Source organism: Aythya ferina (assembly GCF_964211825.1).
Source record: "Aythya ferina genome assembly, chromosome: 31".
Taxonomy (NCBI): Eukaryota; Metazoa; Chordata; class Aves; order Anseriformes; family Anatidae; genus Aythya; species Aythya ferina.
In genome coordinates, this window is record NC_140328.1 from 2233829 (window position 1) to 2261153 (window position 27325).

The following is a 27325-nucleotide window of genomic DNA, read 5'->3' on the forward strand; positions in this document are numbered from 1 at the left end:
AAGAGCCCCCAGAGCCCCCCAAGACCCCCCCCAAAGACCCTCAAGCCCCCCCCCCAGCACCCCCAGGACCTTTAAACCCCCCCCCAACCCCTTCAGGGACCCCCCCCACCAAAAAAAAAAAAAAAAAAAAAAAAAAAAAAAAAAAAGTCCCTTAATCAGCCCCCAAAGCCCCTCCCCACCCCCCCCAAGCCTCTTAAAGCCCCCCCCCAAAAAAAAAGCCCCCCCCCCGGACCCCCCCTCACCCATCTCCTCCAGCTCCGAGGTCATGGACTTGGAGCGCAGGGAAATGGCCGGGGCTGGGAGGCGCCGGGGCTGCGGGGGGGCCGCTGGGGGGGGGGGGGGGGGCACGAGGTGTCAGGGACCCCCCCCCCATAACGAGCACCCCCCCCCTTAACCCCTTATTGGGGTCCCCCTCCCCATAACCCAAGGTATTGGGGTGCCCCCCCCCATACCCCCACTGGTGGGGACCCCCCCCAATGCGCCCACGTTTTTGGGTTGTCCCCCCCCATGGACCCAAATTTTGGGGACCCCCCCCCAATCCCAAACTATTGGGACCCCCCCCAAAAAATCCCAGAATTTGGGGTCCCCCCCCTTATCCTAAACTATTCAGGACCCCCCCAAAACTCCCAATTTTGCCCCCCCATCCCAAACCATGGGGGACCCCCCGTGGAGCCCCATTTCGCCCTCACCCATCCCAGATGTCGCCCCCCCCAATTTTGGGGTCTCCCCCACCCTAAAATATCGCCCCCCCCGACTCCCCCAAATCAGAAATATTGCCCCCCCCCCCAATTTTTACCCCCCCCCCACTCCAAGGACCCCCTCGAACACCCCCATTTTTCACCTCCCCAGCTATCAGGGTCACCCCCACCCCCCAAGATCCCAAGAGGGGGGTCCCCGTTGCCCCCCCCAACCCATTTTTTTTTTTTGGGGGGGGGTACCCCTTCGGCGGGGGCCCTCCGGGGCCTCGGGGTGCCGCGTCACCATGACGACCTTGAGCACCAGGCTGTTCCCCCCCTGCCGGATCATGTTGACCACCTGGCGGTGCCCGACCTTCACCACGTTCTGCCCGTTCACCTGCAAGGGGGCACGCTCACACCTTGCACGCGCACGGGCACACGTGCAAATGCATGCACGTGTTGCTGCACGCACAAAGATGCATGCACACAAGTCAACGCGGCTGCAGCTGCGTGCACAGTGGTGCATGTGCTGCAATTGCATGTGTTGGTGCATGCATGCGCTAATGCACATGTGCAAATGCACATGTTGCAATCGCATGTGCTGCTCCACATGCACAGAGATGCATGCATATGAGCATATGCGCCTGAAAGTGTATGCACTTGGATGCACCTGCTGCATTTGTGTGTGTTGCTGCATGCACATGGAGATGTGAGCAAGCATATGCATCTGTTAGTGCGTGCATGCACACAAATGCATGTATTGCAACTGTGTGTGATGCTGGATGCAGGGGGAGATGCATGCACACGAGTGTATGCACCTGCACGTGCAGGTACACAAATTCACCTACCGCTATTGCATGTGTTGCTGCATACACGTACAGATGCATGCATGTGAGTGCATGCACCTGGGCAAATGTGTGCAAATGCACCTGCTGCAAGTTGCATGCATTGCTGCATGTGTGCGCCGGTGCAGGTGTCTCTGTTCACCTGCAAATGCATGCACATTAGCATGCATGCTGTGCTCACATGCATCCCTGCACTCAAATGGAGATGCATGCACGCAGATGCACGTGCTGCATCCATATGCATCGCTGTGCACAGAGCAATGTATGCACAGGAGCGTGCACATCTGCATGTGAGCGCACAGTGGTGTGTGTGCTGTGATTGCATGCATTGCTGCACAGAGATGCATGCACGCACATGTATGTGCCTGTAAGTGCACTCATGCAAACAAATGCATTGCACCTGCATACATTATTGTATGCACAAGGAAATGATCACATCAGAGGACGCACACCTTCAAGTGCATGCACACAGAAGCACGTGCTGCTGTTGCATGCATCGCTGCACAGATTTGTGTGAGTGTGAGTGTACATGCCTGCAAGTGGCTGCACAGGAAGGCACATTATGCAATTCCTTGCATTGCTGCATGCACACAGAGGTGCAGCCTTGCACGTGCATGCACACAGATGCATAGCAAGTACATGCATGGCTGTGTGTATGTGGAGGTGCATGTGTGCAGAAACAAGCACACATGTATGAGACCATATGCATGCTGCAAATGCATGCATGGCTGCACTCATGTGCAGACTTATGCATGTGAAGGCATCTGCCTACAAGTGCATGCACCCAGATGCACATGCTGCAACTGCATATGCTTGAATACAGCCAAGTGCAAGTGTATGCAGAGAGACAACCATGCTGCAAATACAGGCACGCCTGCATGCACACAGAGATACATGCATGTGGGTATATGCACCTGCAAATGCATGCATCTGCTGTGAATTCATGTGTGGGAATGTCTGTGCCCGCAAGAGCATGCACATGCAAGCACATGCTCATGGGTGCATGCATGGCTGCATGTATGTGGATATTAATATACAAGAATGTTTGTGCATGCAAGTACATGAACATTATGCAAATGCATGCACGGCTGTACACATATAGAGATGCATGGACATGGATACACATGCCTGCAAGTGCATGCAACCAAATGCACGTGATGTATGCTGGAGGTACATGCACATGAGTGCATGCAGCTGCGAGTGCACGCACACAGATACATATGCTGCAAATGCATGTAAATGTATGCACTTTGAATGAATGAATGGTTGCGTGCACACTCCCTGCAAGTCCTTGCACGTAGATGCATGTGCTGCAAGCATGTGCACATGGCTGCACACATGCAGGTGCTTGCTTGTGAATGAGCATGGAGATAAGTGCATGCACAAAAAAGGCATGTTACAAATGCACACCAGCAAGTGTGCATGCGTAGATGTAAGCACATACACATGCAGATGCATATAAATGCAAACCTGCGCCTGCATGCACTTAAATGTATGTGCTGCGAATGGAAGCACACAAGTGTGCTCACGGATGCATGTGCATGCATACAGCAGAACGCATGTGCAGATGCACTTGCAACCATGAACATACAACGAACAAAAAATGCACAAACAGCAAATGCTTGCACATATGCAAACCTAAGTGCATGTATTCACAGAAGTGCACGTACATGCACATGGATGCACCAACAGTGCACACACACACACACATGTGAACAAACGCACACAAGCGTGTGAATGCAAACATACAAAAACATGAATGTATACATCAGTACATGCACAGAATTGTGCAGTGCAGATGCACACAGCTGCAAATGCATGCACGTGAATCTGGATGCAAGCCAATACATGGACGTGACTTCACGGATGTGCAAGTATATGCACAAGACCCTATCTATAAAAATGGATGGGCATGCAAGCAGACGGATGTGCATGCATGCAAAAAGCATGCACATTAACCAATGCATGTAGACGCATGGAAGTTTGCAAACCCATGAAACGCATGCCTGCAAAAGGCATGTGCTGCAAATGCATAGGGGTGCATGTGCAGACGCATGCACATAATTAAAGTATGCGCATGCATGTGTGTGCATGCACAAAGATGCAGATGCAGGCGCATAAATGGGCACGCATACATGCAAAATATGCGTTCACCAACGCACACATTGCACATGCACCACACATGCATGCAAATGTGGATGCACAGCAGCTCACAAGCCTGCGGTCTGCAAGCAGGAGGCAGACCTGCTGTAAGTGTGTTGCAAGCGTGTGCATGCTCATGCATGCAAGCAGGTGCTCGTGCATGCTCGTGCGTGCATGTGGGTGCTCGTGCATGCTCGTGCACACCTCGATGAGGAAGTCACCCATGCGCAGCCCGGCCCGCCAGGCGACGCCGCCCTCGTCCACCGACTCCAGGTACTGCAGGGCCGGGAAGGCCGGGGTGGGCGTGAACTCCTCGATGGGGGTCTGCGCTGTGGGGGGGGCGGGGGTCACCCCGATTGCCTCCCCCATACACCCTGACCCCCCCCCCCAGCATCCCCTGTCACCAGGACCCCCCCTCATTGCTCCATTAGCACCCAGGCCCCTGCCCAGGGAACCCCCCAACTACCCCCAAGCCCCCATGACCCCCCTTAGGCCCCCCCCAGGGACCCCCAACGCCCCCTCATGCACCTCTGAGACCCCAAACAACCCCCCCAAAGCTCCCCCAGACCCCCCAAGGTCCCTCCAGGGATCCCCAATTCCCCCCTCCAGACCCTCTAAAAGCCCCAGGACCCCTCAGGGACCTCCCCAAGCCCCCCCCCGACCCCTCTAAGATAACCCCAGATCCCCCCCCCAAAAAAAAAACAGGACCCTGAAATTTCCCCCAAACCCTTCTGAGATACCCCAAAAACCCTCAAACCCCTCAAAGCCTCCCCAGACTCCCCTGAGAGACCCCCCCAAAACCCCTCAAAGCCCCCCCAAACCCACCCCAGACTTCCCCAAAACCCCCCCCAGACCCCCTCAAAACCCCTCCAGGACCCCCAAAGAAGCCCCCAGACCCTACAGACCCCCCCCCCAAAAAACCCTACAAGGAACCCCCAAATCCCCCAGACCCCTTTGAGAGCCCCCCAAAAAAACCCTCTAGGACCCCCAAAGCCCCCCCCCAAGGACCCCCAAAGCTCCCCCAAGGCCCCTCAAAGCCCCCCCAGGACCTCCCCAAAAGCCCCAGGATCCCTCCCAAAAGCCCCAAGACCCCCCCCAAAAAGCCCCAGGACCCCCCAAAAAAGTCCCAAGACCCCCCCCAAAAGCTCCAGGACCCCCCAAATGTCTCGGGACCCCCCCAGGACCCCCCCCACTCACCCTTGGCCCCCCGCAGGACGAAGCCGAAGCCCTCGTTGTCCTTCTTCTGCAGCAAAACCGTCTTCTCCTTAATGATGTAATCACTGGGGGGGGACACGGGGGGGGACATGGGGGGGGACACAGGGACACGGGGACACGGGGGGGACACGGGGGGCATGGGGGGGGACAAGGGGGATACGGGGACATGCGGTATATGGGGACACACACACGGTGGGGGGGGGTGTGGGGACATGCACGGGGGACACGGGGGGGGGGGGACACAGAGGGTGACACGAGGTGACTCAATGTCCCCAGGGTGTCCCCCCCCCCGGCCCCCCGCGTGCACACGCACACTCGCACAGGCCCCACACGTGGGACACTGTCACGTGTCCCCTGGTGTCCCCCGGCGTGTCCCCACGCGTGTCCCCATGTCCCCACACGTGTCCCCATGTCCCCATGTCCCCGTGTCCCCACGCGTGTCCCCGTGTCCCCACGCGTGTCCCCATGGTGTCCCCATGTCCCCACATGCATACACAGCCATGTCCCCATGGTGTCCCCATGGTGTCCCCATGTCCCCATGCGTGTCCCCACGCGTGTCCCCATGTCCCCATCCACATCCCCACGTCCCCACACGTGTCCCCACGTGTGTCCCCATGTCCCCACGCGTGTCCCCATGCCCCCACACGTCCCCACACGTGTCCCCATGCATGTCCCCATGCCCCCACACGTGTCCCCATGTCCCCACGCGTGTCCCCATGTCCCCATCCATGCCCCCCCGTCCCCACGCACACCCCCCGTGCCCCCCATGCACACGCGTGGCCCCGTCCCCACGTCCCCATGCGTGTCCCCAGGCCTGCCCCCCCCCGTGTTGTTGTTGTCCCCCCCCCAGTGTCCCCACGTGCATGCACAGCCCGGTCCCCATGTCCCCCCCCCCCATGTCCCATACATGTCCCCACGCCCCCCCCCATCCCCATGCACCCCCCCCACGTCCCCCCCCATGTACCCATGCCCCCCCCATGTCCCCATGCCCCCCCCATCCCCATGCACCCCCCCATCCCCCCCCATGTCCCCCTCCATGTCCCCATGCCCCCCCCACGTCCCAATGCCCCCCCCATCCCCATGCACCCCCCCCATGTCCCCATGCCCCCATGCACCCCCCCCACGTCCCAATGCCCCCCCCATCCCCATGCCCCCCCCATGTCCCCCTCCATGTCCCCATGTCCCCCCCCCATGTCCCCACGCCCCCCCCATATCCCCCCCCCCACCCCCCCCAGGCCACCAGGACCCAACCGACAGTGACAAAAACAGTCGGGGGGGGGACAATAAGATGGGGGGGGGACAACACAGAGCAGGGTCACAACATGGGGGGGGGGGGACAACATAGAGCGGGGGGGGGGGGGACAACATGGGGGGGGCACAAGATAGTGGTGGGACAAGATAGGGGACGGCGTGGGGGGGGCACAACATTGGGGACAAGGGGGGGGGACAGGTTGGGGGGGGACAGGTTGGGGGGGGGGGACAAGTTGGGGGGGGGGACAACATAGGGGACAAGGGGGGGGGGATGAAGCGGGGGGGGGGCAAAAGGGACAAGGTGGGGGGGGGACAAGCTGGGGGCACGATGTGGGGGAGGGGCAAATCGGGGGGGGCACAGCATGGGAGGGGGAATATTGGGGGGGGGGAAAAACTGGGGGGGGGCGATAAGAGGGGACAATATGGGGGGGGGGGGGGGGGGCGACACGGGAGGGGGGGGGGGGTGGGAACCCCGCGCGTGCAGGAGGGGCGGCGAAAACGGGGGTGGGGGGGGGACCCCCTGGCGTACCTCTAGGGGTGGGGGTGGGGGGGGGTCCGTTGCCCACCCCCCCCCCCCCCACATCATCACCCCCCCCCCCCCGTACCTGTAGATGTACCAGACGCTGCGGCGGCGCGGGCCCAGCGCGGGCCAGCTGGAGGAGAGCGCGGGGGGGGCGGCGGGGGGGGGCGCGCCCCGCCGGGCCATGGCGCTGCCGGGGGCTCTGCCGCATCCCCCCCCCCCCTTCTTCCCCTCCCCCCCCCCGCCCCCCCCCCCCCAGCGCACCACACACACCCCCCCCCCCCCGCGCCGCCCCGCGACGCCGCCCGCGGCCGCTGCGCCGCTCGCGTACGGATGGGGGGGGGGGGAGGGGAGGGGGGGATGGAGGGGGGAGGGGGGGGGTGGGGGAGGGGATGGGGCTGGGATGGGACCAGTATGGGACTGGGATGGGGCTGGGAGGGGAGTGGGGGGAGGGGATGGGAGCAGTATGGGGCTGGGAGGGGACTGGGGGGGAGGGGATGGGACCAGTATGGGACTGGGATGGGACCAGTATGGGATTGGGAGGGGACTGGGGGGCTGAGATGGGACCAGTATGGGACTGGGATGGGACTGGGAAGGGACTGGGAGGGAGGGAATGGGACCAGTATGGGACTGGGAGGGGACTGGGAGGGGACTGGGATGGGACCGGGAGGGAACTGGGAGGGCTGAGATGGGACCAGTATGGGATTGGGAGGGGACTGGGAGGGAGGGAATGGGACCAGTATGGGACTGGGATGGGACTGGGAGGGGACTGGGATGGGACCGGGAGGGAACTGGGAGGGCTGAGATGGGACCAGTATGGGACTGGGAGGGAACTGGGAGGGGACTGGGATGGGACCGGGAGGGAACTGGGGGGGCTGGGATGGGACCAGTATGAGACTGGAATGGGACTGGGAGGGGACTGGGGGGGCTGGGATGGGACCAGTATGGGACTGGGAGGGGACTGGGGGGGAGGGGATTGGACCAGGAGATAACTGGGATGGGACCAGTATGGAACTGGGATGGGACTGGGATGGGACTGGGAGGGGACTGGGGGGGCTGGGATGGGACCAGTATGGGACTGGGGGGGAACTGGGGGGGCTGGGATTGGACCAGTATGGGGCTGGGGGGGAGGGGATGGGACCAGTATGGGACTGGGAGGGGACTGGGGGGGAGGGGATTGGACCAGGAGATAACTGGGGGAGACCAGTATGGGACTGGGATGGGACTGGGAGGGGAATGGGATGGGACCGGGAGGGGACTGGGGGGGAGGGAATGGGACCAGTATGAGACTGGGATGGGACTGGGGCTGAACTGGGGGGGCTGAGATGGGACCAGTAGGGGACTAGGGGGGGCACTAGTGTGGGAATGGGGGGTCTGGGATTAGGCCAGTATGGGACTGGGGGGAGGGGATGGGACCAGTGTGGGACTGGGATGGGACTGGGAGGGGGCTGGGGGGAGCTGAGATGGGACCAGGAGAGGACTGGGATGGGACCAGTATGGGACCGGGAGGGGACTGGGAGGGGACCAGTAGGGGACTGGGGGGGACCCCTAGGGGACTGGGGGTGGACTGGCAGGGACTGGGGGAGGACTGGGAAGGACTGGTGTGGGACCGGTATAGGACTGGAGGAGACTGGGAGAGGACTGGGAGGAGACTGGGGGACTGGGATGGGACCAGTAGGGGACTGGGGGGGGACAAGTAGGGGACTGGGATGGGACTGGGAGGCTGGGGGCACATGATGGGACCAGTACAGGACTGGGGGGGGACCAGTATGGGAATGGGGGTGACTGGTATGGGACCAGTATGAGACTGGGAGGGGACTCGGGGGGACAGAAGATGGGGGGAACCAGTATGGGACTGGGGGGAACCAGTATGTGACTGGGATGGGACCAGTATGGGACTGGTAGGGAACTGGGGTGGGACCAGGGTAAAACCAGTAGGGGACTGGTACAGGTCCAGTATGGGACTGGGGTGGGACCAGTATGGGACCAGCAAGGCACCTACTATGCCACCAGTATGGGACTGGTATGGCACCCAGTGTGGGACCAGTATGGGCCATGTACAGGACCAGCATGGCACCAGTATGGCACCCAGTATGGACCAGTCTGGCACCTAGTGTGAGACCAGTACAGACCAGTACAGGACCAGTACAGAACCAGTGTGGGACAAGCATGCCATCAGTATTGCACTCAGCGTGAGACCAGTACAACACCAGTAAGGGACCAGTACAGCATCAGCATCCAGTATGGCACCCAGTGTGGCACCAGTACAGCACCTCCACAACACCAGTACAGCACCAGCACCCCCAGAACAACACCAGTACAGCTCCAGTACAGCTCCCAGTATGAAACCAGTGCAGCACCAGCACCCAGTACAGCTCCAGTGCAGCTCCCAGTATGAAACCAGTGCACCACCAGCACCCAGAACAGCAGCAGTACAGCTCCCAGTATGGAACCAGTACAGCTCCAGCACCCAGTACAGCTCCAGTACAGCTCCCAGTATGGAACCAGTACAGCTCCAGCACCCAGTGCAGCTCCAGTCCAGCTCCCAGTATGAAACCAGTACAGCTCCAGCACCCACTGCAGCACCAGTACAGCTCCCAGTATGGAACCAGTGCACCACCAGCACCCAGTACACCTCCAGTACAGCTCCCAGTATGGAACCAGTACAGCTCCAGCACCCAGTACAGCTCCAGTACAGCTCCCAGTCTGGAACCAGTACAGCTCCAGCACCCTGTGCAGCTCCAGTCCAGCTCCCAGTATGGAACCAGTACAGCTCCAGCACCCACTGCAGCACCAGTACAGCTCCCAGTATGGAACCAGTACAGCTCCAGCACCCTGTGCAGCTCCAGTACAGCTCCCAGTATGGAACCAGTACAGCTCCAGCACCCAGTACAGCTCCAGTACAGCTCCCAGTCTGGAACCAGTACAGCTCCAGCACCCTCACAATACCCAGTACGGCACCAGTACAGCACCAGCACCCAGTACAGCACCACTGGGGCACCCTAAAATCCACCCCGAGCACCCAAAATCCAGCACCGCGACCCTATCCGGGCACAAGGGCTTGCACGGGGATTTGCACGGGGATGGGCACAGGGATTTTGCACGAGGATTTTGCACGAGGATTTGCACAGGGATTTGCACGGGGATTTTGCACGAGGGTTTTGCACGAGGATTTACACGAGGGTTTTGCACACGGGTTTGCACGAGGGTTTTGCACGTTGATTTGCACAAGGGATTTGCACGGGGATTTGCACGAGGGTTCGCACGCTGATTTGCACGAGGGATTTGCACGAGGGATTTGCACGAGGGGTTGCACGGGGATGCACACGAGGGATTTGCACGAGGACACCCGGTACCGCACGCGTGCACGGGGACACGGGACGGCACACGCGTGTGGGGCACACGCACACACACTCACACGCAGCCCCCCCCCCCCTTGCACGAGGCCCCCCAGCTGCCCCCCAGCCCCCCAAACCCCCCCAAGCTGCACAAGTGCCCCCCCAGCCCCACAACTGCCCCATAAGCTCCTGCCCCACAGATCCCCCAGCCCCCCAGCCCAGCTGCCCCCCAGCCCCATAACTGCCCCCCCAGCCCCATAACTGCCCCCCCAACCCCATAACTGCCCCCCCAGCCCCATAACTGCCCCCCAGCCCCATAACTGCCCCCCCAGCCCCATAAGTGCCCCCCCAGCCCCACAAGCAGCTGCCCCATAGACCCCCCAGCCCCACAGCACCCCCCAAGCAGCTGCCCCACAGACCCCTCCAGCCCCATAACTGCCCCCCCCCCCCCATGCAATTGCCCCATAACTGCCCCAGCCCCCCAGCTGCCCCCCTCCCCCCCCCCACAGCCCCCCCAACTCACCCCGGCTCCTCCGGCCCCATGGCGCCGGCCGGGGGGTCCCACAGCACCCATGGGTGCCCCCGGCCCCCCCTCAGCGCCCCGAAGCCACCGCCACCGCGCCCCGAAGCCACCAAAATGGGACGGGGGGGGGGGTGGGGGTGGGGGAGGGGAGGGACATGGGGGGGGAGGGGAGGAACCAGGACAGGACCCAGGGGAGCCCCTCCCCCATAGCCGGAGGGGGAGGGGCACGGGGAGGGGGGGTGGGGGGGGATTTGGGGTGATCGGGGGCACTTGGGGTGTTCGGAGGGGATTTGGGTTGGTTTGGGTGGGTTTGGGGTGTTTTGAGGGGTGTGGGGAGTTTTGAGGAGATTTGGGGTGTTTTGAGGGGATTTGGGGTGTTTGGGGTGGATTCGGGGTGTTTGGGGTGGATTTGGGGTGTTTGGGGTGGATTACAGAGGATTTGGGGTGGATTTCGGAGGATTTGGGGTGGATTATGGAGGAATTAAGACCATTTAGAGCCCTTGGGGTTATTTTGGAGAGATTTGGGGCGTTTGGGGTGGATTGGGGCCATTTGGGGGCATCGGGGGTGGTTGGAGGGATTTGGGGTGTTTGGGGAAAACTTGGGATGTTTTGGCACAATTTAGGGAGATTGGGGGTGTTTGGGGAGGATTTGGGGTATTTGGGGAGGATTTGGAGTGGTTTTGGTGATTTGGGGGAAATTAGGGTGTTTTGGAATGTTTGGGGGAACTTGGGGGAATTTCAAGGGTTTGGGGTATTTTGGGAGCATTTAGAGGGGGTGGAATTGGAGGGTTTGGAGGAACTTGGGGAGTTTTGGGTGGATTTGGGGTGCTTTGGGTGGATTTGGGGAATTTGGGGGATTCTGGGTGAATTTGGCGAGTTTTGAGGGCTTTGGGGTGTTTTCAGTAGATTGGGGCCATTTGGGGATTTGAAGCGTTTTGGGTGGATTTGGGTGGATTTAGACTCTTTGGGGGGGATTGGGGGCATTTTGGGGGCATTTGGGGTGTTTTGGGGGAGAATTTGGGTGTTTGGGAGTATTTGGGTTGTTTTGGGTGGGTTTGGGGTGTTTGGGGCTGTTCTGGGGGGATTTAGTGGTGTTTTGGGGGTGCTGGGGGGACTTGGGGCATCCTGGGGGTGTTTGGGGCAATTTAAGGGGAATTTGGGGGCATCGGGGGGATTTGGGGGGGATGAGGCTCTTGGGGGGGGGGGGGGGGGGAGCACCTTGGAGGATTTGGGGTAAATTTGGGAGGATTTGGGTTTGGGAGACACTTTTGGGGGGGGGGGGGTGCATCGAGTCTTCTGGGGAGCATTTTGGGGCGATTTCATGGCTTTCGGGGCTGACTTGGGGCATTTTGGGGACAAGTGGGGGGGGATTTGGGGATTTGGGGTTGGGGAGGGTCCTGGGGTGGGCTTGGGGGGGTTTTGGGGTTTGGGGGGGCCTCACCTGGGGGCGTCGAAGCTGTCGTAGGAGCCCACGGTGTAGTGGCGGAAGAGGCGCTTGGCTTTGTCACTGCGGCTCTCTGGGGGGGGGCACACAGGGGTCGGGGGGGCCCCGGCACCCCAAAAACTTGGGGGGGGTCCGGGGAGTCCGGGGAGGGGGGGGGCAGCCCAAAATGAGGGGAGTTTGGGGCAGTTTGGGGACCCTAGGAGAGGGAGGAATTGGGGGGGGGTCCCATTGGGGGAGGGGGCCCAGACTTGGGGGGGGGGTCTCGTGCAGGGCTTTGTTTTGGGGTCCCCCCAGGGCTTTGTTTTGGGGTCCCCCCCAGGCGATGGGTCACATTTGGGGGCAAAATTTTGGGGTCCCATTTGGGGGTCTGGGGTTGTTGGTTTTTTTTGGGGGGGGGGGTCCGTACCTGCCTTCCCTTCGGGGGTGCGCGCGGGCACCTCCTCGACGCACTCGGAGGGGAACCAGCCCACCCGGCCCCGCGCCTGCCCCTCCCAGAACCCCCCCTCGCCCACGCTGAGCACTGTGGAAAAAAAAGGGGGGGGGGGAATGGGGGTGGGCACGGCACCCCCAGACCCCCCCCCGTACCCCTAACCCCCCACCCCGCACCCCTAAATCCCCCCCCACTCCAGGGCGTGCACCCAAGCACCCTGTGTGCCCCCCCAAAATGGACCCAAGTGTCCAGGGCAGACAAAAACGCACAGAATGGACCCAAAATCGGCTCAGGTCACCCAACAGCCACCCAAAATGCACCCAGGGGCACCCAACGCCCAACCCAACGCATGCACCCAGGTGTTGGGGCACCCAATGCCCACCCAAAATGCACCCAGGTCACCCAAAATGCACCCAAGGTCACCCAATGTTCACCCAAAATCGACCTAGGGGCACCCAATGTCCACCCCAAATGCACCCAGGTCGCCCAACATCCACCCAAAAATGATCTAAAATTCACCCTAAAATGGACCCAACACCCAACCCAACGCATGCACCCATGTGTTGGGGCACCCAATGCCCCACCCAAAATGCACCCAGGTCACCCAAAATGCACCCAAGGTCACCCAATGTTCACCCAAAATGGACATGGGTCACCCAATGTTCACCCAAAATGCACCCAGGGGCACCCAAAACCCAACCCAACGCATGCACCCCAGTGTTGGGGCACCCAATGCCCACCCAAGATGCACCCAGGTCACCCAAAATGCACCGAGGTCACCCAATATCCACCCAAAATGGCCCCAGGGGCACCCAAAATGCACCGAGGTCACCCAATATCCACCCAAAACGCACCCAGGGGCACCCAACACCCAACCCAACGCATGCACCCTGGTGTTGGGGCACCCAACGCCCACCCAAAATGCACCCAGGTCACCCAATATCCACCCAAAAAGCACCCAGGGGCACCCAACACCCAACCTAACGCACGCACCCTGCTGTTGGGGCACCCAATGCCCACCCAAAATGCACCCAAGTCACCCAAAATGCACCCAGGTCACCCAATATCCACCCAAAAAGCACCCAGGGGCACCCAACACCCAACCTAACGCACGCACCCTGGTGTTGGGGCACCCAATGCCCCACCCAAAATGCACCCAGGTCACCCAAAATGCACCCAGGTCACCCAATATCCACCCAAAATGCACCCAGGGGCACCCAACGCCCAACCCAACGCATGCATCCATGTGTTGGGGCACCCAATGCCCACCCAAAATTGACCCAGGTCACCCAAAATGCACCCAGGTCACCCAATATTCACCCAAAATGGACATGGGTCACCCAACGTGCACCCAAAATGGACCTGGGTCACCCAACATCCACCCAAAATAGCCCCAGGGGCACCCAAAATCCACCCAAAATAGACCCAGGGGCACCCAACACCCAACCCAACGCATGCACCCTGGTGTTGGGGCACCCAATGGCCACCCAAAATGCACCCAGGTCACCCAATATCCACCCAAAATGCACCCAGGGGCACCCAACCCCCAACCCAACGCACGCCCCCGGGCGCTGGCCACCCACCACGCACCCCTGGGTGCCCCCCCACCCCCCCGTGACCCACCTACCCTTGATGCGCTCGCCCTTGCTGAGCGAGAGCTCGCCCTCGCCCTGCGCCTGGTAGGGTCGCACGGCCAGGAAGGAGCGGCCGGGCACGGCCGAGTACAGCTTGCGCTTCACGCCCCGCGGGCCCAGAGACCCCCCGGGGGCCCCCGGCTCACGACCCCCCCCGCTCGAGCTGCGGGGGCACCGGGGGGTTGGGGGCAACCCGTCAGGGTTGGGGGGTCCGGTGGTGTCCGCCCCACAGCGACCCCATTGTCCCCAGCATCCTCATCATCCTCATCGTCTCCATCGTTTCTATAATTGTCTCCAGCATCCTTATCATGATCTCCATCATCCCCGTTGTCTCCATCGTCCCCATCATCTCCATCACCCCCATTGTCCCCAACGTTCCTATCATTTATCTCCATCGTCCCCATCATCTCCATCATCCCCAATATCCTCATCATCCCCGTTGTCCCCATCATTTCTATCATTGTCTCCATCATCCCCGTAGTCTCCATCATCTCCGTCGTTCCCATCATCTCCATCATCCCCATTGTCCCCAACGTTCCTATCATTTATCTCCATCATCCCCATCATCCCCAATATCCCCATCATCCCCAATTTCCTTATCATCCCTGTTGTCCCTATCATTTCTATCATTGTCTCCATCATCCCCATCATCTCCATCATCCCCATCATCTCCATTGTCCCCGTTGTCCCCATCATCTCCATCATTGTCTCCATCATCCCCACTGTCCCCGTAATTTCCATCATTATTTCCATCATCCTTATCATCTCCATCATCCCCATCGTCTCCATCATCCCCAATATCCTCCTCATCTCCATCGTCCCCACCATCTCCATCATTATCTCCACCGTTCTTATCAGTATTCCTATCATCCCTATTGTCCCCATCATTCCCATTGTCTCCATCATCTCCATCGTTATCTCCATCATCCCCATCATCGCCATTGTTTCCATCATCCTCATCATCCCCATTGTCTCCATCATTTCTATCATTATTTCCATCATGCCTATCATTGTCTCCATCGTCCCCAACATCTCCATCATCTCCATTGTCCCCATCATCCTCATCATCTCCATCATCCCCATCATTTGTCCTCATTTCTATCATTATCTCCATCATCCTTATCATCTCCATCATCCTCATCATCCTCATCATCCCCATTGTCCCCATCATTTCTACCATCTCCATCATCACCATCTCCATTGTCCCCATTGTCCCCATCATTGTCATCATCCTCATTGTCCCCATCATCCCCATCATTATCACCCCCATTGTCTCCATCATCCCCATCATCCCTATGGTCTCCATAATCTCCACCGTGCCCATCACCCCCATCATCCTCATCGTCTCCATCACCCCCATCATCTTCCTTATCTTCATCATCTCCATCATCCCCATTGTCTCCATCATCCTCATCCTCATCCTCAGTCTCCATCATCCCCATCATCTCCATTGTCTGCATCATCCTCACCATCTCCATCATCTTCATCGTCTCCATTGTCCCCATCATCCTCATCCTCATTGTCTTCATCATCCCCATCGTCTCCATACTTCCCATCATCTTCATCATCCTCATCATCTACATCACCCCCATTGCCTCTATCATCCCCATCATCTTCATCATCCTCATCATCTTCATCACCATCCTCATCTCCATCATCCCTATCATCTTCATCACCATCCTCATCTCCATCATCCTCATCATCTCCATCATCCCCATCATCTCCATCATCCTCATCATCTCCATCACCCTATCATCTTCATCATCCTCATCCTCATCATCTTCATCACCATCCTCATCTCCATCATCCTCATCTCCATCATCCCCATCATCTTCATCATCCTCATCCTCATCATCTTCATCACCATCCTCATCTCCATCCTCCCCATCATCCTCATCGTCTCCATCACCCCCATCATCTTCATTATCTTCATCATCTCCCTCATCCCCATCACCCCCATCGTCCCCATCACCCCCCTGTCCCCATTGCCCCCATCACCCCCCCACCCCCAAGTCCCCCCCCCACCCCCCAATACCTGGGCCTCCCCCGGGGCTGCCTGCGGGGCTCCTCGGGGTGCCGGCCCCGGGATGGGGAGCGGGCGCGAGCCCCCCGGGGGCTGCTGGCGCTGCGCAGGGTGCCCGTGGGGGCGCGGGGGGCCGGGGGGGCACCGGGGGGGCCCCTCAGAGCCCACTCGGGCCCCCCCGCCCCGGCGTCGCTGTTGGCCCGCAGCAGGCGCTGGGGCAGGGGCAGCGCCCCCCGCGCCCCCTCCCGGCGACGCCCCGCGAATTGGGGGCTCTCCTGGAACGGCACTGGGATGGGGGGGGGGGCACCCATGGGTGGGGGGGCACCCATGGGTGTGGGGGGGGCTCCCGTGTCCCCCCTTAGCTCCCCTGTCCCCCCCCCATCCCTTTATATCCCCCCCATATCCCCCACGCCCCCCAATGTCCCCATGTCCCTAACGCCCCCCCCATGTCCCTAACGCCCCACCCCATGTCCCCAGCGCCCCCCCCATGTCCCCAGCGCCCCCCAAATGTCCCCACGCCCCCCCCCCACTCACCCACATCCGAGTCCCGGTGGTTCTTGATCAGCTCCCCCAGCTCGAAGTTCCCCGCGATGACGGCCACCTGGGGGGGGGGACACGTTGGGGACACACTCAGCTGGGGGTCCCCGCGCCCCCCCCACCCTCGCCGTGTGTGTCCCCTCCCCCGTGTCCCCGTGTCCCCACCTGGAAGGGCGTCTGCCCGCTGTTGTTCTTCACCTCCTTGTTGGCCCCCCGGTACAGCAGGATGCGGGCGCAGCTCTCCTGGGGGGGGGGCACGGCACGTGGCCCCATAGCCCATAGCCCATACCCCTATGTCCCCCATGGCCCCATATCCCCTGTCCCCAATCCTCTTGTCCCATATCTCCATGTCCCCATGTCCCATGTCCCCGTGCCCCCAATCCTCTTGTCCCATATCTCCATGTCCCCGTGGTCCCCCATGGCCCCATATCCCATGGCCCCGTGTCCCCAATCCCTCTGATCCCATATCCCCATGACCCCAAGTTCCCCATGGCCCCATATCCCATACCCCTATGTCCGCCATGTCCCCATATCCCCTGTCCCCATCCCTGTGTCCCCGTCCCTATATCCCCCATCCCCATGTCCCCATCCCCATCCCCACATCCCCGTGTCCCTGTCCCCATCCCCATATCCCTGTCCCTGTCCCCATGTCCCACAATGTCCCCATGTCTCCATCCCAGTCCCTGTGTCCCCATCCCCATGTCGCTGTCCCCATATCTCCCATCCCCATATCCCCATGTCCTTGTCCCCATGTCCTTGTCCCCACTTCCCTGTCCCCATGTCCCCATCCCCACATCCCCATCCCCATATCCCTGTCCCCATATCCCGTCCCCATGTCCTTGTCCCCATTTCCCTGTCTCCATGTCCCCATCCCCATATCCCCTATCCCCGTGTCCCTGTCCCCATATCCCCTGTCCCCATGTCCTTGTCCCCATGTCCTTGTCCCCATTTCCCTGTCTCCATGTCCCCATGTCCCCATCCCCGTGTCCCCATCCCCATATCCCCGTCCCTGTCCCCATGTCTCCATCCCATCCCCATGTCCCCATCCCCGTGTCCCCATCCCCGTGTCCCCATCCCCGTCCCCCCCAGTGTCCCCGTCCCCACCTTGTTGTATAGGGCGCAGATGTGCAGCGCGGTGTTCCCGGAGGCGTTCTGCGCCGCCGCCTCGGCCCCATAGAAGAGGAGGTGCTCGAGGTGCTGCGAGTGGCCGTGCTGGCACGCCTGGGGACACGGGGACACGGGGCGTGGGACACGGGGACGCGCCGGGGGGTGCGGGGGGCGCTGGGGGTGTGGGGACATTGGGGGATGCTGGGATATAGGGGAGGTAACTGGGGAATGGGGGACACTGGGGACATGGGGATATTGGGGGGCAGTGGGGGACACTGGGGGACAGGGGGACATTGGGGGGCATTGGGGGACACTGGGGGACAGGGGGACATTGGGGGACATTGGGGGACACGGGGACATTGGGGGTCACAGGGAGATTGGGGGACACTGGGGTCATGGGCGAGATACTGGGGAACATGGGAGGGACACTGGGGATACTGGGACATTGGGGGACACTGGGACATGGGGACACGAGGACACTGGGGGACACTGGGGGATATAAGGACATTGGGGGAGATACTGGGGTCATGGGGGAGATACTGGGGAACATTGGGGGGCACTGGGGACATTGGGGGACATGGGGACATTGAGGGGACATTGGGGAGCATGGGGACATGGGGAGGACACTGGGAAGCATGGGGACATTGGGGGACACTGGGGCCATGGGGCTATGGAGGAGATACTGGGGAACATGGGGACATTGGGGGACACTGGGGATGATACTGGGGACATTGTGGGGGACACTGGGAAGCATGGGGACATTGGGCAACGTGGGGACATTGGGGGACACTGGGGACCACGGGGAGGACATGGGGACCATGGGGACATGGGACATGAAGGATATGGGGACGTGGAGGATATAGGGACACAGGGACATGGGGACTTGGGGACATGGGGACAGGGGGACATGGGGACATGGGGACGCGGTGACCTGGTGGATCTCCTGCCAGCCGTTCTCGTCGACGGTGCCGATGTGGGCGCGGTTGTAGAGCAGCAGCTCGCAGCAGCGGGGGTCGCCCCCCACCATGGCCGTGTGGTACAGGGGGGTCAGCCCCCGGCGGTCCTTGTAGTTGGGGGAGCCCCCCAGGTCCAGCAGCGCCTGCGGGGACGCCCAGCACCCAGCACCCGCTGCACCCAGTGCCCATTGCACCCATTGCACCCAGCACCCGCTGCACCCAGTGCCCATTGCACCCATTGCACCCAGCACCCAGTGTGCCCATTGCAACTGGCACCCATTGCACCCATTGCACCTGGGTGTGCAGCGCCCACTGCACCCAGCACCCATTGCACCCGGTGCCCATTGCATGCATTGCACCCATCACCCATTGCACCTGGCACCCACTGCATCCATTGCACCCAGCACCTGGCACCCATTGCACCCAGTGCCCATTGCACCTGGCACCCAGCACCCATTGCACCCATTGCACCCAGCACCCACTGCACCTGGGCATGCAGCTCCCATTGCACCATGCACCCAGTGCCCATTGCACCCAGCACCCATTGCACCCAGGGCCCATTGCACCCAATGCATCCAGCACCCATTGCACCCAGCACCCATTGCACCCAGCGCCCATTGCACCCATTGCACCCAGCACCCATTGCACCCAATGCACCCAGCACCCATTGCACCCATTGCACCCAGCACCCATTGCACCCACTGCACCCAGCACCCATTGCACCCAATGCACCCAGCACCCATTGCACCCATTGCACCCAGCACCCATTGCACCCAGTGCACCCAGCACCCATTGCACCCATTGCACCCATTGCACCCAGCACCCATTGCACCCAATGCACCCAGCACCCATTGCACCCAGCACCCAGCACCCATTGCACCCAGCTCCTATTGCACCCGTGCAAGCACAACACCCGCGCATGCATTGCACACGTGCACCCATTGCACACGTGCACCCACTGCACCCCCTTGCATGCCCAGCACCCACCCATGTTGCAGCAGCACGCACAGCACCATGCACACCCATGGGTGCCCGTGCACACTCCTGCACACCCATGGGTGCCCCTGCATCCTTGCAGGTGTCCATGCAAGCTGCTGGGTGCTTGTACACACTCCTGCACACCCATAGGTGCACGTGCACACTTATGGGTGCCCACACAAGCCGATGGTGCCCATCCATGCTCCTACAGACCCTTGGGTCCCCGCCACCCATGGGTGCCAGTACACACTCCCACACACCCATGGGTGCCCATGCAAGCCAATGGGTGCCTGTGCAAGCTCTTGCACACCCATGGGTGTCCATGCACACTTATGGGTGCCCATGCAAGCTGATGGGTGCCCATGCACGCTCCTACAGACCCACGGGTCCCCGCCACCCATGGGTGCCCATGCATGCTTCTACAGACCCATTGGTGCCTGCACATGCTCCCCCACACCCAGGGTTCCCTGCCACCCATGGGTGCCTGTGCATGCTCCTACAGACCCACAGGTGCCTGTGCACCCTCTCACACCCAGGGGTCCCCAACACCCAGGGGTCCCTGCCACCCATGGGTGCCCATGCACCCTCCCACACCCATGGGTCCCCACCACCCATGGGTGCCCGTGCACCCTCCCACACACCCAAGGGTCCCCATCACCCATGGGTGCCCGTGCACCCTCCCACACCCCCATGAATCCCCGCCACCCAGGGGTCCCTGCCACCCATGGGTGCCGTGCACCCTTCCACACCCCCATGAATCCCCACCACCCAGGGGTCCCTGCCACCCATGGGTGCCCGTACACCCTCCCACACCCAAGGGTCCCCACCACCCATGGGTGCCCGTGCACCCTCCCACACCCCCATGAATCCCCACCACCCAGGGGTCCCCGCCACCCATGGGTGCCCATACACCCTCCCACACCCAAGGGTCCCCATCACCCATGGGTGCCCGTGCACCCTCCCACACCCAAGGGTCCCCATCACCCATGGGTGCCTGTGCGCCCTCTCACACCCAGGGGTCCCTGCCACCCATGGGTCCCCATCACCCATGGGTGCCCGTACACCCTCCCACACCCAAGGGTCCCCACCACCCATGGGTGCTCGTCCACCCTCCCACACCCCCATGAATCCCCGCCACCCAGGGGTCCCCGCCACCCATGGGTGCCCCCCGCCTACCAGCAGGGCGGGGTAGCGGCGGGTGCAGACGGCACGGTGCAGCGCGGTGGCGCCGTCGCGGGCGCGGAAGTCGAGGTGGGCGCCCCCCAGGCACAGCAGCCGGATGATCTCCACCTCCCCCGGACCCTCGCGCTGCGCCGCCAGCGTCAGCGGCGTCTCTGGGGGCACCCAGCAGCACCCACGTCACCCGGGGGGCACCCAAGGGTGCCCGGTGGCACCCACGTCAACCCCCCGGGGAAAGGGAGCCGGGGGCGTAATGGGGCAGGGGGGTTGCAGGGGGCTTGGGGACGATGGGGGGCGCATGGGGACATGGGGAGGGAGGGGGTGACAGGCACCCTGGGGTGTCACCAGGGGTATGGGGGTGGCCCCAAAGGGATAAGGGACATCCCAGGGGTGTCCCCAAGGGGATTAGGGACATCCTGAGGGTGTCCCCAAGGGGTTTGGGGACATCCCAGGGGTGCCACCAGGGACATGGGGGTGTCCCCAAGGGATGTGGGGGTGTCCCCAAGGGGATAAGGGACACCCTGGGATGTCACCAGCAGTGTGGGGGTGTCCCCAAAGGGGTAGATGACACCCTGGGGTGTCACCGGGGACATCCTGGGGTGTCACCAGGGGCTTGGGGGTGTCCCCAAGGGGATAAGGGACATCCCAGGGGTGTCCCCAGGGACAAGGGGGCGTCCCCAGGGGGCTTGGGGACATCCCAGGGGTGCCACCAGGGACACAGTGATGTCCTCAAGGGTCTCAGAGACACCCTGGGGCTGTCCCCAGAGACACGGAGATGTCCCCAAGGGGACATGGAACATCCCAGAGGTGCCACCAAGGACGTGGCAATGTCCCCAGGGGGCTTGGGGACATCCTGGGGGTGTCCCCAAGGATACGGGGGTGTCCCCAGGGGGCTTGGGGACATCTCAGGGGTGTCCCCAGGGATATGGGGGTGTCCCCAGGGATACAGGGGTGTCCCCAGGGATACAAGGGTGTCCCCAGGAGGCTTGGGGACATCTCGGGGGTGCCACCAGGGGGCTTGGGGACATCCCAGGGGTGCCACCAAGGATATGGGGGTGTCCCCAGGGATACAGGGGTGTCCCCAGGGGTGCCACCAGGGCCATCAAGTCCTCCCCAGGGACATGGGGCCGGGCTGCCAGGGCCACCGAGGCACAGGACGGGGGACATGGGGACACGGGGACGTGGGGACACAGGGACAGGGGGACAGGGGGACATGGGGACAGGGGGACACTCACCCCCCGAGTCGGAGTCGTGGTAGTTGGGGTCGAGGCCGCGGTCCAGCAGCCGCGCCACCTTCTCGGCCGAGCCGTGCTGCACGTAGTCCAGGAACTTGCGCAGCCCCGTCTGGGGACAGCGGGGGACATGGGGACACCGGGGGGGACACCGGGGGGTCACCGGGGGGCAGGGGGACACCAGGGGGACACCGGGGGGCAGGGGAACGGCTAGGGGTCACTGGGGGACAGGGGGACACCAGGGGATGTGGGGACACCAGGGGGACACCGGGGGACAGCTGGGGGTCACTGGGGGGCAGGGGGACACCAGGGGACATGGGGACACCGGGGGGACACCAGGGGACCAGGGAGCATCTGGGGGTCACTGGGGGACATGGGGACACTGGGGAGTCACTGGGGGGCAGGGGGACACCAGGGGGATGTGGGGACATGGGGAGAGCTTGGGGACATGGGGGGATATGGGGACATTGGGGGGCAGGGGGTTACCAGGGGACATGGGGACACCGGGGGGACACCGGGGGACAGGGGGACACCAGGGGATGTGGGGACATCATGGGGACACTGAGAGGACATTGGGGGCGTAGGAGGTGTGGGGGGACACTGCGGGGACACTGGGGGGATACTGGGGGGACACTGGGGCCATGGGGACACCGTGGGGTCACGGGGCCACCACGGGAGCCCACCGCCTACGGGGAACCCATGCAGGGGGCGTGGCCACGAGGAAGGGGGCGTGTCCCAGAGGAGGGGGCGTGGTCAGATTAAAAGGGGGCGTGGTCAAGGGGCGGGGGGCGGGGCCCACCTTGGTGTGCAGCTTGGCCAGCTGCTTCTCGTCCAGGTTGGTCTGCTTGTACACCCGCGTCTTGTACCGGAACTGGGGGGCGGGGTCAGCCAGGGGCACGCCCCCTCGGCAGGGACACGCCCCCCTGGAGGACACGCCCCCAAGAAGGACACGCCCCCACAAAGGCCACGCCCCCTCCCATTCAGCCCATGCTGCACCCCCAGGCTCCACCCACTCCTCGCCCAGCCCCGCCCCTGCCGCAGGTCACGCCCCTGCTCCAAGCCCCGCCCCCAAGCTCGAGGAGGGCGTGGTCGATTGGGAGACACGCCCACATTTAGCCACACCCACTCAAGCTCCTCCCACTGCCCTGGGGGTGACCCCACCCCTTGCCCCTCCCCAGGCCACCCTTTTGTCTCCGCCCCCAGGTGCCCCACCCATCCTGGCCACGCCCCTTTTGTCCCGCCACGGGAGGCCCCGCCCACCTCTAGCCCCTCCCACTTTGACGCAGACCACGCCCACCCCACACCCCAGAGCCACGCCCACCTCATTCCCCAACCCCACCCTTTTTGACCCCACCCCCCTGAGACTCCGCCCCCAGAGTCCCCACCCCTCTGGCCACACCCAGTCCTGGCCACGCCCCCTGAGTAGGCCACACCCCTTTCTCCCCAGAGCCCCTCCCACCTCCCTGCCCCCACCCTCACTCCACCTTTTTTCCCCCACCCCTTGAGACTCCACCCCCGGAGACCCCACCCCCTATGGCCCCGTCCCTTAGGACCCCTCCCCCAGAGGCCCCGCCCACCTCTGACCACGCCCCCTGAGCCTGACCACGCCCTTCCAGAGCCCCCAGACCTCCTCCCATTCCCCAACCCCACCCCCTTGTGCCCAACCCTTTGAGGCCCCGCCCTCTCGCGCCCCACCCCTTCAGGCCCCGCCCCTTTTAAGCCCCTCCCACCTCTTGACCACGCCCCCAGAGCCTGACCACGCCCTTCCTGAAGCCCCCAGACCCCCTCCCATTAGACCCTGCCCTCTTGCACCCTGCCCCTCTAGGCCCCGCCCCATTCAGGCCCCACCCCCTTTAGGCCCCGCCCACCTCTTGACCACGCCCCCTGAGCCTGACCACGCCCTTCCAGAGCCCCCAGACCTCCTCCCATTCCCCAACCCCACCCCCTTGTGCCCAACCCTTTGAGGCCTCGCCCCCTCGCGCCCCACCCCTTTAAGCCCCGCCCCCTCAGGCCCCGCCCCCTTTAATCCCCGCCCACCTCGAGGTAGGCCACGCCCTTCCAGAGCCCCCAGACCTCCTCCCATTCCCCAACCCCATCCCCTTGTGCCCAACCCCTTGAGGCTCCGCCCCTTGAGGCTCCGCCCCTCCAGGCCCCTCCCCCTTTAAGCCCCGCCCACCTCTTGACCACGCCCCCTGAGCCTGACCACGCCCTTCCAGAACCCCCAGACCTCTTCCCATTCCCCAACCCCATCCCCTTGTGCCCAACCCTTTGAGGCTCCGCCCCTCCAGGCCCCGCCCTTTTAATCCCCGCCCCCTTTTATCCCCGCCCACCTCGAGGTAGGGCACGCCCTTCCAGAGCCCCCAGACCCCCTCCCATTCCCCAACCCCACCCCTTATGTCCCAGCCTTTGAGGCCCCGCCCCCTCGCGCCCCACCCCTTTAGGCCCCGCCCCTAGAAGCCCCTCCCACCTCTGGCCACGCCCCCTGAGCCTGACCACACCCTTCCAGAGCCCCCAGACCTCCTCCCATTCCCCAACCCCACCCCTTGAGGCCCCACCCTTTGTGCCCCACCCCTTTAAGCCCCACCCCCCTCTCAGGCCCCGCCCTTTTTAGCCCCGCCCCCTTTAAGCCCCGCCCACCTCGAGGTAGGGCACGCCCTGCTCGAAGCTCTGGGGGTAGTCGCGCAGGGGCCGCTCCTCGTCCAGGAATTTGGCGTCGCGGCCGGCGGCGGCCGGCTGGAAGAGGCCGTAGTTGAGGCCGTCGTGGAGGCCCTCGGTCAGCGTGCACAGCACCTGCTGCTTGGCCGCCCACACCGCCGCCCCCGGGTCGAAGCGCAGGCACTTCTGGGGGGGGGGGGACACGTTAAAAATTAGGGGGAGGTGGGATCACCCCCCCCCATCCGGAGTGATGGGGAGGTTGAAATGGGGAGGTGGGGATGGGGAAGGGAAGGGCAGCAGTAAATGGGGGTGGGGGGGTGGGGGGTGGGGGTGGGGGGGGATGCCCCCCTAAATGGGCCCGGGGGGGTGGGTTGGGGATGGGGACCCCCCCCAAAATGTACCCATAGGGGGTCCTGGGAATGGGGACCCCCCTAAATGGACCTGGGGGGGGTCCTGGGAGGGGGAACCCCCCATAAATGTACATGGGGGGGGGGCTTGGGGATGGGGACACCCCCTAAATGCACCCATGGGGGGTCCTGGGAATGGGGACCCCCCCAAAATGTGCCTGGGGGGGGCTTGGGGATGGGGACACCCACTTAAGTGTAGCCATGTGGGGTCCTGGGAATGGGGAGTGCCCCTAAATGGACCTGGGGGGGGTTTGGGGATGGGGATCCCCCCCTAAATGTACATGGGGGGGGGGGCCTTAGGGATGGGGAGTGCCCCTAAATGGACCTGGGGGGGCAGTTTGGGGATGGGGACCCCCACCTAAATGCAGCCATGGGGGGGCCTGGGAATGGGGAGTGCCCCTAAATGGACCTGGGGGGGGGGGCTTGGGGATGGGGACCCTCACCTAAATGCACCCATTGGGGGTCCTGGGAATGGGAGCCCCCCCAAAATGTGCCTGGGAGGGGCCTTGCAGATGGGGACCCCCCCCTAAATGCACCCATGGCATGTCCTGGGATGGGGACCCCCCCTAAATGGACCCGGGGGGGGTCCTGGGAATGGGAACCCCCCATATTTCCAGCCCCCCCCCCCATTTATGGGGACTGCCCTTATTTTTGGGAGACCTCCCCCATTTATGGTGCCCCCCCCCTCATTTTGGGTAGACCCCCATATTATGGGGAACCCCCTCTTTTGGCCTAAGCCCCTATTTGGGGGGAGATACCCCATTTGTGGGACCCCCCCATTTATGGGGACCCCCCCGCTTATGGACCCCCTATTTTAAGGGATGCCCCCCCTACATTTGGGCACTCCCCCCCTTATGGGCACCCCCCACTCTTTTGGGGGACACCCTCCCTATTTGGGTACTCCCCCCCTTATGGGCATTCCCCCTTATTTTGGGGACCCTCCCCTTATTTTTGGGGGACCCCCCCTTATTTGGAGACCCCCCCTAAATTTGGGGACCCCCCCCTCACCGTCTGGTGCAGGTCGGGGATGCCGATGCGGAACACCATCATGCTGAAGTGGGTGTCGTCGGGGGCCGGGGGGGGTCTGGGGGGGACCCCTCGGGGTCTGGGGGGGCCCGGGTTGGCTCCGGGGGGGCCCTCGCGGGAGCTCCCCGAATCCGAGTCGCCCTCGGGGTACTCGGAGCCCCGGCCCTCCTCCTCCTCGCTGGAGGCCGGCGTGCGCGGCATGCTCCCGGCGCCCGCTGCACCATCACACGCTGGGGGGGGCACAGGTGGGGACCCCCCCTCAGCACCCCAAAACCTCCCCCCGGCACCCCAAAAGCGCCCCCAGCACCCACAGGGTCACACGCGCGTGTGCAAACGGCTGGGGGTGCACGGGGGCGCTGCCAGGGTTGGGGTGAAACGGGGGTCAGGGTGCTGGGAGGGACCCCCCCCCGCACCCCAAAAGCCCCCCTGCGCCCCCCCCCCCCCCCCACTCCTCAGCACTCCCAGGCTTGCACGCGCGTGTGCAAACACATTGGGGTGCATGGGGTTGCTGCGCCAGGATGGGACTCATATGGGGTCAGGGTGCTGGGAGGGGGGGAGAAAGTGGGGGACCCCCCCCTGCACCCCAAAATCCCCCCCAGCACCCCAAAATCCCCCCTCAGCACCCCCAAATCCCCCCCTTAGCACCCCCAGGCTTTCACACGCGTGTGCACACATGGGGGTACGTGCGTGTGCACGGGGTTGCTGTCCCAGCATGGGGCTCATATGGGGTCAGGGTGCTGGGGGGAAAGTGGGGGGACCCCCCCAGCACCCCAAAACCCCTCTCAGCACCCCCAAACTCCATCAACACCCCCAGGTTTGCACACGCGCGTGCACACGCTTGGGGGTGTGTGCATGTGCATGGGGTTGCTGCACCAGGATGGGGTCCATACGGGGTCAGGGTGCTGGGAGGGGGGGGGAGAGAAGTTGGGGACCCCCCCTTTGCACCCCTAAACCCCCCAGCACCCCCAATCCCCCCCCCATAGCACTCACAGGCTTGCACACACGTGTGCACAGAGCTGGTGCTGCGTGCGTGTGCACGGGGTTGCTGCACCAGGATGGGGTGAGAGGGGGGTCAGGGTGCTGGGGGGGGGTTGGCAGAGGCAGGGGACCCCCCCCAGCACCCCCAGCACCCGTGCACTTGCACCCCTTGCACACGCGTGTGCACACACCAGGGGTCACGCACGCGCGTGGCAGCACCTGGGGCCA

General features: G+C 63.0%; 1 protein-coding gene across 1 annotated transcript in view; it reads right to left on the minus strand.

The window, feature by feature from the left end:
- SHANK1 (SH3 and multiple ankyrin repeat domains 1) overlaps positions 1-27325 on the minus strand; it is a 39542-nt gene that overhangs the window by 9775 nt on the left and 2442 nt on the right. Inside the window, 17 exon segments of the mRNA XM_084501488.1 lie at positions 243-326; positions 939-1074; positions 3869-3993; positions 4862-4944; positions 11953-12028; positions 12362-12475; positions 14013-14182; positions 16055-16328; positions 16577-16643; positions 16745-16822; positions 17684-17800; positions 18618-18785; positions 20797-20954; positions 22035-22143; positions 22831-22902; positions 24669-24872; positions 26102-26349. Coding sequence (XP_084357614.1) covers positions 243-326; positions 939-1074; positions 3869-3993; positions 4862-4944; positions 11953-12028; positions 12362-12475; positions 14013-14182; positions 16055-16328; positions 16577-16643; positions 16745-16822; positions 17684-17800; positions 18618-18785; positions 20797-20954; positions 22035-22143; positions 22831-22902; positions 24669-24872; positions 26102-26320 — 2254 coding nt within the window. The 5' untranslated portion in view covers positions 26321-26349.